The following is a 15,992-nucleotide window of genomic DNA, read 5'->3' as shown; positions in this document are numbered from 1 at the left end:
AATTATGGTGGAAAATATGTATTTGGTCACCTACAAACAAGAAAGATTTCTGGCTCTTACAGACCTGTAACTTCTTCTTTAAGAGGCTCCTCTGTCCTCCACTCGTTACCTGTATTAATGACACCTGTTTGAACTTGTTATCAGTATAAAAGACACCTGTCCACAACCTCAAACAGTCACACTCCAAACTCCACTATGGCCAAGACCAAAGAGCTATCAAAGGACACCAGAAACAAAATTGTTGACCTGCACCAGGCTGGGAAGACTGAATCTGCAATAGGTAAGCAGCTTGGTTTGAAGAAATCAACTGTGGGAGCAATTATTAGGAAATGGATGACATACAAAACCACTGATAATCTCCCTCGATCTGGGGCTCCACGCAAGATCTCACCCCGTGGGGTCAAAATGATCACAAGAACGGTGAGCAAAAATACCAAGCCACACTGGGGGACCTAGTGAATGACCTGCAGAGAGCTGGGACCAAAGTAACACAGCCTACCATCAGTAACACACTACGCCGCCAGGGACTCAAATCCTGCAGTGCCAGACGTGTCCCCCTGCTTAAGCCAGTACATGTCCAGGCCCGTCTGAAGTTTGCTAGAGAGCATTTGGATGATCCAGAAGAAGATTGGGAGAATGTCATATGGTCAGATGAAACCAAAATATAACTTTTTGGTAAAAACTCAACTTGTCGTGTTTGGAGGACAAAGAATGCTGAGTTGCATCCAAAGAACACCATACCTACTGTGAAGCATGGGGGTGGAAACATCATGCTTTGGGGCTGTTTTTCTGCAAAGGGACCAGGACGACTGATCCGTGTAAAGGAAAGAATGAATGGGGTCATGTATCGTAAGATTTTGAGTGAAAACCTCCTTCCATCAGCAAGGGCATTGAAGATGAAACGTGGCTGGGTCTTTCAGCATGACAATGATCCCAAACACACCGCCCGGGCAACGAAGGAGTGGCTTCGTAAGAAGCATTTCAAGGTCCTGGAGTGGCCTAGCCAGTCTCCAGATCTCAACCCCATAGAAAGTCTTTGAAGAGAGTTGTAAGTCTGTGTTGCCCAGCAACAGCCCAGCAACAGCCCCAAAACATCACTGCTCTAGAGGAGATCTGCAGGGAGGAATGGGCCAAAATACCAGCAACCGTGTGTGAAAACTTTGTGAAGACTTACAGAAAACGTTTGACCTCTGTCATTGCCAACAAAGGGTATATAAAGTCTTGAGATAAACTTTTGTTATTGACCAAATACTTATTTTCCACCATCATTTGCAAATAAATTCATTAAAAGTCCTACAATGTGATTTTCTGGAGAAAAAAAAATCTCAGTTTGTCTGTCATAGTTGAAATGTACCTATGATGGAAATTACAGGCCTCATCTTTTTAAGTGGGAGAACTTTCACAATTGGTGGCTGACTAAATACCTTTTTGCCCCACTGTATATATACATATACAGTGCCTTGCGAAAGTATTCGGCCCCCTTGAACTTTGCGACCTTTTGCCACATTTTAGGCTTCAAACATAAAGATATAAAACTGTATTTTTTTGTGAAGAATCAAGAAGTGGGACACAATCATGAAGTGGAACGACATTTATTGGATATTTCAAACTTTTTTAACAAATCAAAAACTGAAAAATTGGGCGTGCAAAATTATTCAGCCCCTTTACTTTCAGTGCAGCAAACTCTCTCCAGAAGTTCAGTGAGGATCTCTGAATGATCCAATGTTGACCTAAATGACTAATGATGATAAATACAATCCACCTGTGTGTAATCAAGTCTCCGTATAAATGCACCTGCACTGTGATAGTCTCAGAGGTCCGTTAAAAGCGCAGAGAGCATCATGAAGAACAAGGAACACACCAGGCAGGTCCGAGATACTGTTGTGAAGAAGTTTAAAGCCGGATTTGGATACAAAAAGATTTCCCAAGCTTTAAACATCCCAAGGAGCACTGTGCAAGCGATAATATTGAAATGGAAGGAGTATCAGACCACTGCAAATCTACCAATACCTGGCTGTCCCTCCAAACTTTCAGCTCATACAAGGAGAAGACTGATCAGAGATGCAGCCAAGAGGCCCATGATCACTCTGGATGAACTGCAGAGATCTACAGCTGAGGTGGGAGACCCTGTCCATAGGACAACAATCAGTAAGTAGTATATTGCACAAATCTGGCCTTTATGGAAGAGTGGCAAGAAGAAAGCCATTTCTTAAAGACATCCATAAAAAGTGTTATTTAAAGTTTGCCACAAGCCACCTGGGAGACACACCAAACATGTGGAAGAAGGTGCTCTGGTCAGATGAAACCAAAATTGAACTTTTTGGCAACAATGCAAAACGTTATGTTTGGCATAAAAGCAACACAGCTGAACACACCATCCCCACTGTCAAACATGGTGGTGGCAGCATCATGGTTTGGGCCTGCTTTTCTTCAGCAGGGACAGGGAAGATGGTTAAAATTGATGGGAAGATGGATGGAGCCAAATACAGGACCATTCTGGAAGAAAACCTGATGGAGTCTGCAAAAGACCTGAGACTGGGACAGAGATTTGTCTTCCAACAAGACAATGATCCAAAACATAAAGCAAAATCTACAATGGAATGGTTCAAAAATAAACATATCCAGGTGTTAGAATGGCCAAGTCAAAGTCCAGACCTGAATCCAACCGAGAATCTGTGGAAAGAACTGAAAACTGCTGTTCACAAATGCTCTCCATCCAACCTCACTGAGCTCGAGCTGTTTTGCAAGGAGGAATGGGAAAAAATGTCAGTCTCTCGATGTGCAAAACTGATAGAGACATACCCAAGCGACTTACAGCTGTAATCGCAGCAAAAGGTGGCGCTACAAAGTATTAACTTAAGGGGGCTGAATAATTTTGCACGCCCAATTTTTCAGTTTTTGATTTGTTAAAAAAGTTTGAAATATCCAATAAATGTCGTTCCACTTCATGATTGTGTCCCACTTGTTGTTGATTCTTCACAAAAAAATACAGTTTTATATCTTTATGTTTGAAGCCTGAAATGTGGCAAAAGGTCGCAAAGTTCAAGGGGGCCGAATACTTTCGCAAGGCACTGTATACACATATATACACATGTGTGTGTGTGTGTGTATGTATATATATATATATATATATATATATATATATATATATACGTTTTATATGTATATATATATATATTTTGTGTGTAACATATATTAGGTACTACAGTGATTTTCCTACTAGTTTTAGGAGCTGGTGGGAGTGGTCTGTGAGTGCAGATTATATTTTTGGGCACTTGTTTGCACCCCATACAGACATTTATCTCTGCGTTCATTATAGCCTTCATCTGTATAATTTAAGGCATCTCTGTCTGACTTACATGCATCCCCTCTCACATCCATTTTCACATTTTACCTCGAGTGCAACTCAATTTTATACATTCTGTCTTGCATGGAAAATGAAACCTCGGTGCGTTAGTAACACTTCTCAATGACCATGAAAATAACATTGCTTTTTGTGACTTCTCGAAACAGTAAATTGTGTCTGTTGTACTTTACCGTATGTCTCACGACAGAACGGTGGGTGTCCCTGAATTTGTGTTGAATTGGATGACTGACGAGCACAATATTTGAAGTCCCTGTCAACTCTGTCACATCACCTGATAGTTTCACCTCTCACATTTATCCACCTGTTGCTCTTGTACAGTAAATTATTTAATGGCATGTTTCTTTTAAAGAATTTACAAACATGCTTTCAAATAAAAAATACTGTATACAGAATGTATTGATATCTTTTGTAGAAGAAAATATATTAATTTGACAAATTAACTGAAGATGTTTATTAGTTATTTCCAATTTTACATTTGAATTCTCTAAAGAAAAAAACGGATTTGCATGTTGCAATTGTCTGTCAAGTCGTCTGACGTATGGTGATGATGCCTGGACAGGGCTGTTTGCTCAAGGTCTTTTGTGCCTCTTGTGTCCTCCCTAGTGCTGGAAGCACCATTGACTTTCTCAAGCTGATTGTACATTGAAACATGACAGGAGTGCCCTCAAGGATTATGCCTGGATGGCTGACAGTACTTGGAAGGAATCCCTGAGGACATTTGGTAGTTGGGGATTAGGGACAGGACATTGTAATGTCATGCAGCGAAAACATCTATGTAGCCCGTGAAATGTATATATCTATGCTGCCCTTCCACACTCAACTAGTATTGTATTTTAATAGTGTAGTCCCTATGTTGTGAATTGTAGGTTACCACCATCACCATATTTGCAAAGGGTTGTGCTGCTTGTGTTTGTGTCATCAGGGGGAAGTAATCATTGAACACTATTTTCCATCTCAATCGTCAAATGTCTGTGCTTGAGGGCCATGGCAGCAGCTATTTCAGCAGGCACGGCAGTGGTGTGTTAGTCTAGCTTTTAACTGATCCATGAAACAATCTCTGTGAGGTGCATCTGAAATGGCCTCCTTTTCCCACCATAGTGCACAATTTTTGACCAGACTCTTATGGGCCCTGATCAAAAGAAGTGTGATATATAAAGAACAGGGTTCAATTTCAGACACAGCCAGATAGTTGAAGAGATGGATAAATGAAGACACACCCCCATCTGTCTTCGGCCCACAAGAACAACATTGAGTCATCTTTATGATGCCTGAGGAGAGTATGTCTGTGTCCCAAATGTTACCCTATTCCCTTTATAGCACTGGTCAAGATTAGTGCACTACATAAGGAATACTAAAATGTAATTTGGGACACAGCTGTAAGTGGCTTAAAAGAGTCATGTTAAAACTGTGTTAATAATAAGCAGCCGTTTTAAATGTCTCTGCAAAGAGACTGTAACAATCCATCAGATTTTTAATCCGCGTTTCTCTAAGATGTTATGAGAAAAACAAGATGAGATAGATGCTACATTGTAACGGGTATATTAAATAAAGACAGATATTTACTTAAATGAAATGTTAAATGTTTTATTTTCTGAATTACTGACATGATGGTTAGTTTAGTTTACCCTAAAAATCAAACTTCTTCCTATTTCAAAATATGCACTTTGAAAAATTAAATCCATAATACTTATGAACATTCAATCATGCAAATGCCTTTGTGTGTAGAAGCTACAGGTCTTGTCTACTCTCCTTCACAATTATTGTTGTCTATCAACAATGACAAGCCACCTGGATCTGACAACTGGGATAGAGAATTACTGAGGATAATAGCGGATGATATTGACACTCCTATTTGCCGTATCTTCAATTTAAGAGTACTAGAAAGTGTGTGCTTTACACTCCCTGCTATATTTTGGATAAAGATTTACCTGTCTAACAGTAGACCGAGGGTGTTTTTTAATGGAAGCCACTCCAACATAATCCAGGTAGAATCAGGAATTCCACAAGGCAGCTATCTAGGCCCCTTTTTTCAATATTTTCTAACGACCTGACACTGACTGAGTAAAGCGTGTCTATGTATGCGGATGACTCAACCCTACACATCAGCTACTACAGCTACTAAAATTACTGCAACACTTAACAAAGAGCTGCAGTTAGTTTCAGAATGGGTGGCAAGGAATAAATTACTTCTAAATAGATTAAACTGATTGGAGTAACCCTGGATTGTAAATTGTCATAGTCAAAACTAAATGACTATCACCCCGTAGCACACACTTATGTCATCATGAAGTGCTTGGAAAGACTAGCCAAGGATCAAATCACCTCCACCTTACCTATCACCCTACACCCACTTCAATTTGCTTACCGTCCCAATAGGTCCACAGACGATGCAATCGCCATCACACTGCACACTGCCCTATCCCATCTGGACAAGAGGAATACCTATGTAAGAATGCTGTTCATTGACTATAGCTCAGTTTTCAACACCATAGTACCCTCCAAGCTCATCTTCAAGCTCGAAGCCCTGGGTCTGAACCCTGCCCAATTGGGACCTGGACTTCCTGATGGTAGGAAACAACATCTCCACTTCACTGATCCTCAACACTGGGGCCCCACAAGGGTGCGTGCCCAGCACCCTCCTGTACTCCCTGTTCACCCATGACTGCGTAGCCATGCACGCATCCAACTCAGTCATCAAGTTTGCAGACAACGCAACGGTAGTAGGCTTGATTACCAACAACGACGAGACCGATTACATGGAGGAGGTAAGGGCACTCGGAGTGTGGTGTCAGGAAAAAAACCTCTCACTCAACGTCAACAAAACAAAGGAGATGATTGTGGACTTCAGGAAACAGCAGAGGAAGCACCCCCCTATCCACATTGACGGGACAGCAGCGTAGAAGGTGGAAAGTTTTAAGTTCCTCTGCTTACACATAAACTGAAATGGTCCATCCATTCACCATAGTGTGGTTGTAACAGTTGTTAAAGTACTATGTGAATTTCACCAGGTTCATATATCAATATGTTGTGTTGATTTGTTATGCATGCCTGCATCCTGGGAGAAGGGGAGTGTGTACTTACGTTTTGCCCGGCGTGCTCGTGCTCAAATCATTTTGATGCACTGAGAGAGGTAGGCACGCCTTTTCTGTCTTCAGAAAAGTTTGATTATTTTAAGTACAAAGTCATACACACAGTGTTTTGTTCATGAATAATGATGTATATTTAGAGGTTACTCATAAGTGGATGGTATTGTTAAGATGCACTTGTAATTGTACTTTTTAGGATGATATCAACATTCTGAATTCAACATGTGGTTAATAGCTACAGTGCCTTGCGAAAGTATTCGGCACCCTTGAACTTTGTGACCTTTTGCCACATTTCAGGCTTCAAACATAAAGATATAAAACTGTATTTTTTTGTGAAGAATCAACAACAAGTGGGACACAATCATGAAGTGGAACGACATTTATTGGATATTTCAAACTTTTTAAACAAATCAAAAACTGAAAAATTGGGCGTGCAAAATTATTCAGCCCCCTTAAGTTAATACTTTGTAGCGCCACCTTTTGCTGCGATTACAGCTGTAAGTCGCTTGGGGTATGTCTCTATCAGTTTTGCACATCGAGAGACTGACATTTTTTCCCATTCCTCCTTGCAAAACAGCTCGAGCTCAGTGAGGTTGGATGGAGAGCATTTGTGAACAGCAGTTTTCAGTTCTTTCCACAGATTCTCGATTGGATTCAGGTCTGGACTTTGACTTGGCCATTCTAACACCTGGATATGTTTATTTTTGAACCATTCCATTGTAGATTTTGCTTTATGTTTTGGATCATTGTCTTGTTGGAAGACAAATCTCTGTCCCAGTCTCAGGTCTTTTGCAGACTCCATCAGGTTTTCTTCCAGAATGGTCCTGTATTTGGCTCCATCCATCTTCCCATCAATTTTAACCATCTTCCCTGTCCCTGCTGAAGAAAAGCAGGCCCAAACCATGATGCTGCCACCACCATGTTTGACAGTGGGCATGGTGTGTTCAGGATGATGAGCTGTGTTGCTTTTACGCCAAACATAACGTTTTGCATTGTTGCCAAAAAGTTCCATTTTGGTTTCATCTGATCAGAGCACCTTCTTCCACATGTTTGGTGTGTCTCCCAGGTGCCTTGTGGCAAACTTTAAATAACACTTTTTATGGATGTCTTTAAGAAATGGCTTTCTTCTTGCCACTCTTCCATAAAGGCCAGATTTGTGCAATATACGACTGATTGTTGTCCTATGGACCTCAGCTGTAGATCTCTGCAGTTCATCCAGAGTGATCATGGGCCTCTTGGCTGCATCTCTGATCAGTCTTCTCCTTGTATGAGCTGAAAGTTTAGAGGGACAGCCAGGTATTGGTAGATTTGCAGTGGTCTGATACTCCTTCCATTTCAATATTATCGCTTGCACAGTGCTCCTTGGGATGTTTAAAGCTTGGGAAATCTTTTTGTATCCAAATCCGGCTTTAAACTTCTTCACAACAGTATCTCGGACCTGCCTGGTGTGTTCCTTGTTCTTCATGATGCTCTCTGCGCTTTTAACGGACCTCTGAGACTATCACAGTGCAGGTGCATTTATACGGAGACTTGATTACACACAGGTGGATTGTATTTATCATCATTAGTCATTTAGGTCAACATCGGATCATTCAGAGATCCTCACTGAACTTCTGGAGAGAGTTTGCTGCACTGAAAGTAAAGGGGCTGAATAATTTTGCACGCCCAATTATTCCGTTTTTGATTTGTTAAAGTTTGAAATATCCAATAAATGTCGTTCCACTTCATGATTGTGTCCCACTTGTTGTTGATTCTTCACAAAAAAATACAGTTTTATATCTTTATGTTTGAAGCCTGAAATGTGGCAAAAGGTCGCAAAGTTCAAGGGGGCCGAATACTTTCGCAAGGCACTGTATTTTGGCTTTACTCATCTCTGTATACTGTATTATATTTTAGTCTATGCCACTCTGACATTGCTCATCCTAATATGTAGACCCCTACAAATCAGCCGGGCTAGACAATCTGGACCCTTTCTTTCTAAAATTATCTGCCGAAATTGTTGTCATCCCTATTACTAGCCTGTTCAACCTCTCTTTCGTGTCATCTGAGATTCCCAAAGATTGGAAAGCAGCTGCGGTCATCCCCCTCTTTAAAGGGGGGGGACACTCTTGACCCAAACTGCTACAGACCTATATCTATCCTACCCTGCCTTTCTAAGGTCTTCGAAAGCCAAGTCAACAAACAGATTACCGACCATTTCGAATCTCACCATACCTTCTCTGCTATGCAATCTGGTTTCAGAGCTGGTCATGGGTGCACCTCAGCCACGCTCAAGGTCCTAAACGATATCTTAACCGCCATCGATAAGAAACATTACTGTGCAGCCGTATTCATTGATCTGGCCAAGGCTTTCGACTCTGTCAATCACCACATCCTCATCGGCAGACTCGACAGCCTTGGTTTCTCAAATGATTGCCTCACTTGGTTCACCAACAACTTCTCTGATAGAGTTCAGTGTGTCAAATTGGAGGGTCTGCTGTCCGGACCTCTGGCAGTCTGTGGGGGTGCCACCGGGTTCAATTCTTGGACCGACTCGCTTCTCTGTATACATCAATAATGTCGCTCTTGCTGCTTGTGAGTCTCTGATCCACCTCTACGCAGACGACACCATTCTGTATACTTCTGGCCCTTCTTTGGACACTGTGTTAACAACCCTCCAGGCAAGCTTCAATGCCATACAACTCTCCTTCCGTGGCCTCCAATTTTTCTTAAATACAAGTAAACTAAATGCATGCTCTTCAACCGATCGCTGCCTGCACCTGCCCGCCTGTCCAACATCACTACTCTGGACGGTTCTGACTTAGAATACGTGGACAACTACAAATACCTAGGTGTCTGGTTAGACTGTAAACTCTCCTTCCAGACCCACATCAAACATCCAAAGTTAAATCTAGAATTGACTTCCTATTTCGCAACAAAGCATCCTTCACTCATGCCGCCAAACATAGCCTTATAAAACTGACCATCCTACCGATCCTCGACTTTGCCGATGTCATTTATAAAATAGCCTCCAATACCCTACTCAACAAATTGGATGCAGTCTATCACAGTGCAATCCGTTTTGTCACCAAAGCCCCATATACTACCCACCATTGCAACCTGTACGCTCTCGTTGGCTGGCCCTCGCTTCATACTCGTCGCCAAAACCACTGGCTCCATGTCATCTACAAGACCCTGCTAGGTAAAGTCCCCCCATATCTCAGCTCGCTGGTCACCATAGCATCACCCACCTGTATCACGCGCTCCAGCAGGTATATCTCTCTGGTCACCCCCAAAACCAATTCTTTCTTTGGCCGCCTCTCCTTCCAGTTCTCTGCCGCCAATGACTGGAACGAAGTACAAAAATCTCTGAAACTGGAAACACTTATCTCCCTCACTAGCTTTAAGCACCAACTGTCAGAGCAGCTCACAGATTACTGCACCTGTACATAGCCCACCTATAATTTAGCCCAAACAACTACCTCTTTCCCTACTGTATTTATTTTATTTATTTATTTTGCTCCTTCGCACCCCATTATTTTTATTTCTACTTTGCACTTTCTTCCACTGCAAATCTACCATTCCAAATGTTTTACTTGCTATATTGTATTTACTTTGCCACCATGGCCTCTTTTTTTTTTTTGCCTTTACCTCCCTTATCTCACCTCATTTGCTCACATCGTATATAGACTTGTTTATACTGTATTATTGACTGTATGTTTGTTTTACTCCATGTGTAACTCTGTGTCGTTGTATGTGTCGATGTGTATGTATGTGCTTTGCTTTATCTTGGCCAGGTCGCAATTGTAAATGAGAACTTGTTCTCAACGAGCCTACCTGGTTAAATAAAGGTGAAATAAATAAATATATATATTATTTAGCCTTAAACCGCTGCGCCACTCGGGAGCCCACTTCATTACGTTATTTTACTTTTAGGTTGTGTAGCGTTAGATATTACTGCATTGTTGGAGCTATAAACACAATCGCTTCGTGCCACCCGCAATAACATGTATGTGACTAAAAAAAAAATGTACACCTTGCCGAAACCCGGGATCGAACCAGGGACCTTTAGATCTTCAGTCTAACGCTCTCCCAACTGAGCTATTTCGGCGGTAAGAGAAGAGTGACGTGATACGTTTATGTACGGGGGGGATGTACGGGCATGCTATATATCAAACTCCATGGATTGGTTCACATGAGAGGGCCTCCACCCAGTGACGTATTTCCCTAGCCAACGCAGGGGATTGTGGGAGGAAAGGTTGAGGATCACAGGGAACGTGATAATGGAAGGGAACTCTAAACACCGAACTATTGTAGGTGGAAACACAAAATCCGTAATCTACAAGCAGATTTCTGTGAGAAGTAAATGGTATCACTCCTGTGCCACAATTATTTCGTGAAACATCAAAGCGCTCTCTGTATGCGAATGTAACTTAAGTTAGCAAGTGTGGCTAGCCAGCCATAGGTGGCCATTGTTTTTGTTTAGTAAACGAAGTGAAAGCAATATAAAACCAGTGTTTTCCCCAACCGAGGAAGGGCCCAGCAGAGGGGCAAACTGTTTGAGTAATGCGGTTTGGTTTCTCTCGGGAAGATGGATGAAAAGTCCACCAACCAACACCGGCTCTATATTGCCCTGGTGATGGTGTTGCTCTTTGGCGTTATTGTGCTTCAGTACGTTTGTCCTAGCTCCGATTGCCAGCTGTTGCACATAGGATCATTGTCCTCCAGGTCGGGCGGCAATGCCATCGGGTCCCGGGGAGAGGTGAACGACATTGGCCTCAGTGGAAAGGACCCGTACGTCGCTGAGGACGGTGCCCTAGCCCGGTTCGTTCCCCGCTTCAATTTCACAACTTCCGACCTCAGTCGCCTTGTTGACTTCAATATCAAGGGAGACGATGTTATTGTTTTTCTTCACATCCAGAAGACAGGGGGCACAACCTTTGGTCGACATTTAGTGCGTAATATTAAACTCGAGAGGCCTTGTGAGTGTCATGCTGGCCAAAAGAAATGTACCTGTTACCGGCCAGGTAAAAGGGAAACGTGGCTTTTCTCCCGGTTCTCGACCGGATGGAGCTGCGGTCTTCACGCGGACTGGACAGAGCTGACCAACTGCGTGCCGTCCCTCATGAACATGCGTGAGCCACCCAAGAAGCCTACAGTTCCCAGGTGAGTGTCACTCAAGAGTATAGCGAGGAATGGATTTGACATGAATTGTGGACGAACATTTCAATTTGTTCAGCATCTTCTTCCAATATTGAATCCACAGCTCATATTTAATTATGTATGATCTTTGAGTGGTAATCCTGATTTTGTCTGGTAGTGTTTGTGTAGCTTCTCTCATGTCCGAGTCAGTGTAAAATGTGTTGTGAGCCAAATTGTTGGGAAAATGTGTGTTTTTGGGAGGAGTAAGAATTAAATATTGTTGGCACTCTGCATGAACTCACACTTTGAAGGCATGATTGGGTGTGTGGCTTGGGTGATCTGCAGAGAGACTGTGAGATGGTTGGGAACTTGGAAGATGGGTGCATACAGAGGCTGTGTCCCAAATTACCCCACTGATATTCCTCTATATAGTCCACTGGTTTTGATCAGAGGCCCTGGTCAAAAGTAGTGCACTTTATAGGAAATAGCATGCCTTTTGTGACGTAAACTTATTGAGGCCATTTAGTTGGTTATTATTAGTTAGGTGAAATTTCAGAGGTGCTGAATACAAAACCCCAAATATAAAGACAAATGAACTGACCTAGGTCTCTTCTCTCTCAGCCGGAACTACTACTACATCACCATCCTGCGTGACCCGGTGTGGCGCTACCTGAGTGAGTGGCGGCACGTGCAGCGTGGTGCCACCTGGAAGGCCTCCCTGCACGTGTGTGACGGTCGCTCCCCCACGCTGGCCGAGCTGCCCAGCTGCTACCCCGGGGATGACTGGTCAGGCTGCTCTCTGAAGGATTTCATGGACTGCCCCTACAACCTGGCCAACAACCGGCAGGTCCGCATGCTGGCAGATCTCAGCCTAGTGGGCTGTTACAACGACTCGGCCATGAGCGAGGACGAGCGCTGGGCCGTGTTATTAGAGAGCGCCAAGCGGAACCTGCGGGGTATGGCCTTCTTTGGCCTGACAGAGTACCAGAGGAAAACCCAGTATCTGTTTGAGAAGACCTTCCGCCTGGCGTTCATCGCCCCCTTCACCCAGCTCAACGGGACGCGGGCGAGCAGTGTAGAGGTCGCCCCTGAGACGCAACAACGGATCCGCCAGCTGAACCAATGGGACGTGGAGCTGTATGAGTACGCACGTGACCTGTTCCTCCAGCGCTTCCAGGTGGCCCGTCAGCAGGAGAGGAGGCAGGCCAGGGAGAAGAGGCAGCAGGAGAGGAGGAGGCTTCGAGGGAGGCTGGGGTCAACTAGGCTGGGGATAGGATGGCCGGTGGCGATGTGGCCCAGCAACAAGCCCCATTGGACAGAGACCCAGGCCGGGGAGGCGATCACCACCCACCTACGACCACCCACCCCAGAGATGAAGCAGGAGAGAGACGGTGGAGGGGCGGTTGAGGCTGAGGTGCAGCTGCCAGAGTGGTGGGGTCTGGAGGAGAACAGCACCATGGAGGACTACATGGACAATGTGGAACAGTGGCGGTAGTAGTGAGAGGACCAAGCCGAAGAAGGAGTGAGCCATGTGAATTTTCCAGGCTTGCCTTGTCTGCACAGACATTATGGGTGTGTCCCAATATCTCCTTTCTCCCAAAGTGTGCACATGTTCACGTCCCTTTGTGATTTTGAAAGGAAATGACTGGTATAAGAAAAATGTGGTTTTACCCATGCCTACACCAATCCAGCGCTATTAAATATTTGGGGAATAGTGAACAAATGCACACTTCAGGAACAAAGAGATATGGGACATATCCATTTTCAAAACTCGCTAACCACGCACAGCTCCCTTTAGCCTGCATCCCAACCTTTAATCCAGGGGTTCTGAAACATTTTTGGCCATGACCCCATTTTGATATGTGAAAATTCTCACAACCCCAACCATGTGAAGTTTACTATATGGCGGTCAATTGAAAAACATTCCTTCAGTATTTCTGATTGTATTCTCAACCCACCCTCATATACTTTTAATGTGGGGCCATGACAGTCAATTGCAAATTAGTCTGACAAAATGGATCTCATCTCACCACCACTAATGAGAGGGGTGTGCTTGATGCATGTCGCGTCGGAGCTACTCAAAGTCAGGGGACGTGGTCGACAGTGCGCATCTCATCTCTCCTGTCACATTCAACCTGGATCGATATTTGTTTTTAATGCAGACGAGAGCACTGAATCAGTTTTAATACCCGGAGGGAGATGGCACAGTTTTCCCTTTGAGTTAGGTCCCAAAACTCCTCCATATCAGCTGTGTCATTTCATTTACCGGCATGTCAACTGCACCAGGATCACAGTCAAATGGATTTCCATCTGTATAATATTTTTCTATTTCCCCTGCATGCTTGCGTTCAGTTCCCCAAATATGTATGTTACATAGGCAAGGAGACACATCTTCTTTTCATGACACAGATAGTCAACAAAGTCTGTTTTGACATCCATTGCGAATGACAACCGTTCCCCTCTCAATTCTAAAAATCATTCCAACACTACCCCTCGATAACCACCAAGCCTTGCATGAAATGGAGCATTGTCATGCTATGATCCCATATGTCCACATAGTTTTGCGAACAGGCTTATGCGATATAGTTTACAATCTAAGTTACCTGCTGCATATCTCCAAGTTCTGTGCACAGCTCTTTTGCCGCCAGTTGCTCTTGGTGTATCCATTATGGCTCAGTGGGTGTGTCATACAATGCGTCCATATGGCAGGGGGAGACACATTCATAACTAGAGTGCACAGGCCTACCCGCGATAGATGGATCCCCAACTGTGCAAAAGCCCACCATTCAATCCCATGGAATCTGTTTTTGTTAATATAGCCACGGGGCACACTGAACATCCCCTGTGCCGTTTCATGCTCGTGAATCGTGAGACAGAACAATATGTTGTTGAGAATAGCATCCCCCGACATGTAGTGAACAAAAGTCAATGCATCTCGGCCCTCACAGCTAGCATCCAATTGGAGAGCATAAGATGGGGAGTTATCTGACAAAGGTGTTGATGTGAGTTTATGTGCCTTTGCCTCACCACATTGTTTTCATCATATCAATTGTGGCCAGTAGTATCAAAGTATCTGAAATAGTGTATGGTTTCATAGCATACTGGGCTTAGCCATTCACCGTGGAATAATTTTTAAGTGCAATGGTCAAGTGTGGCCTTTTCCAATGATCTAAGGGCGCTCTCTGGTTGAATTTCACATTTTTAGATTTTAATCATTTTCATCTCGATTTTTAAGGTGAACCACATTACAATGATTTTAAGAGACAAAAACAATATTATAACAGGATTTTGGAAATTCTCCTGCGACCCCATTTTCATATCAGGCGACCCCTACGGGGTCACGACCCCTAGTTTGGGAACCGCTGCTTTAGTCCATGGCCAGTTTTCCATTTCGCTATACCTACTTATGTTTCTTGAATGTAATTTGTTTTCATGTACTTCACTTACCCACATTGTGGCCATGACATTTCTGAGAGAGAATACAGTGCTTGTCCCAATTGGCACCCTATTCCCTAATATAGTGCACTAGTTTTGACTAGAACCTGGACTAGAACAAAACTATATAGAGAATAGAGTGCCATTTGGGCCAGGACCACCACCAATCCCATGCCCCTCACAATCACCCAAGCCTTCTGAGGAGATCCCTACGATTCTGGTGCAGAACTGTTGGTTACTAGTACAGAAATGTTTTAATTATAATAATTTTGATATTGAGGTACAGTGCATTCAGGAAGTATTCAGACCCCTCGACTTTTTCCACATTTAGTTATGTTACATCCTTATTTTAAAATGGATTCGATAGTTTTTTTTTTTTTTTTTTTTTTTTTTTTTTTTTTTTTTTTCTACACACAATACCCCATAATGACAAAGCAAAAACAGGTTTTATGAATCTTTAAAAATATATATATATATATTCCAATGTACATTATTATTCAGACCCTTTACTCAGTACTTTGTTGAAGCACCTTTGGCAGCCATCTAGTCATCTTGGGTATGACGCTATAAGTGTGGCACACCTGTATTTGGGGAGTTTCTCCCATTCTTCTCTGCAGATCCTCTTAAGCTCTGTCAGGTTGGATGGGGAGTGTCGCTGCACAGCTATTTTCAGGTCTCTCCAGAGGTGTTCAATCGGGTTCAACTTCAGGCTCTGGCTGGGCCGCTCAAGGACATTCAGAGACTTGTCCCAAAGCCACTTATGCGTTGTCTTCGCTGTGTGCTTAGGTTCGTTGTCCTTCTGGAAGGTTAACCTTCGCCCCAATCTGAAGGTCTTGAGCCCTCTCGAGCAGGATCTCTGTGCTTTACTCCTTTCATCTTTCCCTTGATATTGACTAGTCTCCCAGTCCCTGCCACTGAAAAACACCCCCATAGAATGATGCTGCCACCACCATGCTTCACCGTAGGGATGGTGCCAGGTTTCC

The 15,992-nt window shown here is 43.4% G+C and overlaps 1 protein-coding gene and 1 non-coding gene across 2 annotated transcripts; one reads left to right on the top strand and one right to left on the bottom strand.

Annotated features, from left to right (window-relative positions):
* Nucleotides 1-10,470: 10,470 nt before the first annotated feature.
* On the bottom strand, nucleotides 10,471-10,543 carry trnaf-gaa. The gene has a single exon. It is a non-coding gene; the product is annotated as a tRNA-Phe (tRNA).
* A 100-nt stretch (nucleotides 10,544-10,643) lies between these two features.
* On the top strand, nucleotides 10,644-15,409 carry LOC110519954 (heparan sulfate 6-O-sulfotransferase 2). Its single transcript, XM_021596863.2, has 2 exons — nucleotides 10,644-11,598; nucleotides 12,196-15,409. Exons 1-2 carry the CDS (start codon nucleotides 11,024-11,026, stop codon nucleotides 13,067-13,069), a joined length of 1,449 nt encoding a protein of 482 aa, XP_021452538.1. The 5' UTR covers nucleotides 10,644-11,023; the 3' UTR covers nucleotides 13,070-15,409.
* The last annotated feature ends 583 nt before the right edge of the window (nucleotides 15,410-15,992 follow it).

Source organism: Oncorhynchus mykiss, chromosome 3 (genome assembly GCF_013265735.2).
Source record: "Oncorhynchus mykiss isolate Arlee chromosome 3, USDA_OmykA_1.1, whole genome shotgun sequence".
Classification (NCBI taxonomy): domain Eukaryota; kingdom Metazoa; phylum Chordata; class Actinopteri; order Salmoniformes; family Salmonidae; genus Oncorhynchus; species Oncorhynchus mykiss.
Note: the sequence above shows the minus strand (reverse complement) of the source record. Positions and strands in the feature narration are given on the sequence as shown.

Bases quoted from the DNA above. Each gene is read 5' to 3' on its own strand.
- LOC110519954 (XM_021596863.2), top strand. From the start codon at position 11,024: ATGGATGAAAAGTCCACCAACCAACACCGGCTCTATATTGCCCTGGTG. The intron at 11,599-12,195 runs GTGAGTGTCACT...CTTCTCTCTCAG, and splicing joins AAGAAGCCTACAGTTCCCAG to CCGGAACTACTACTACATCA.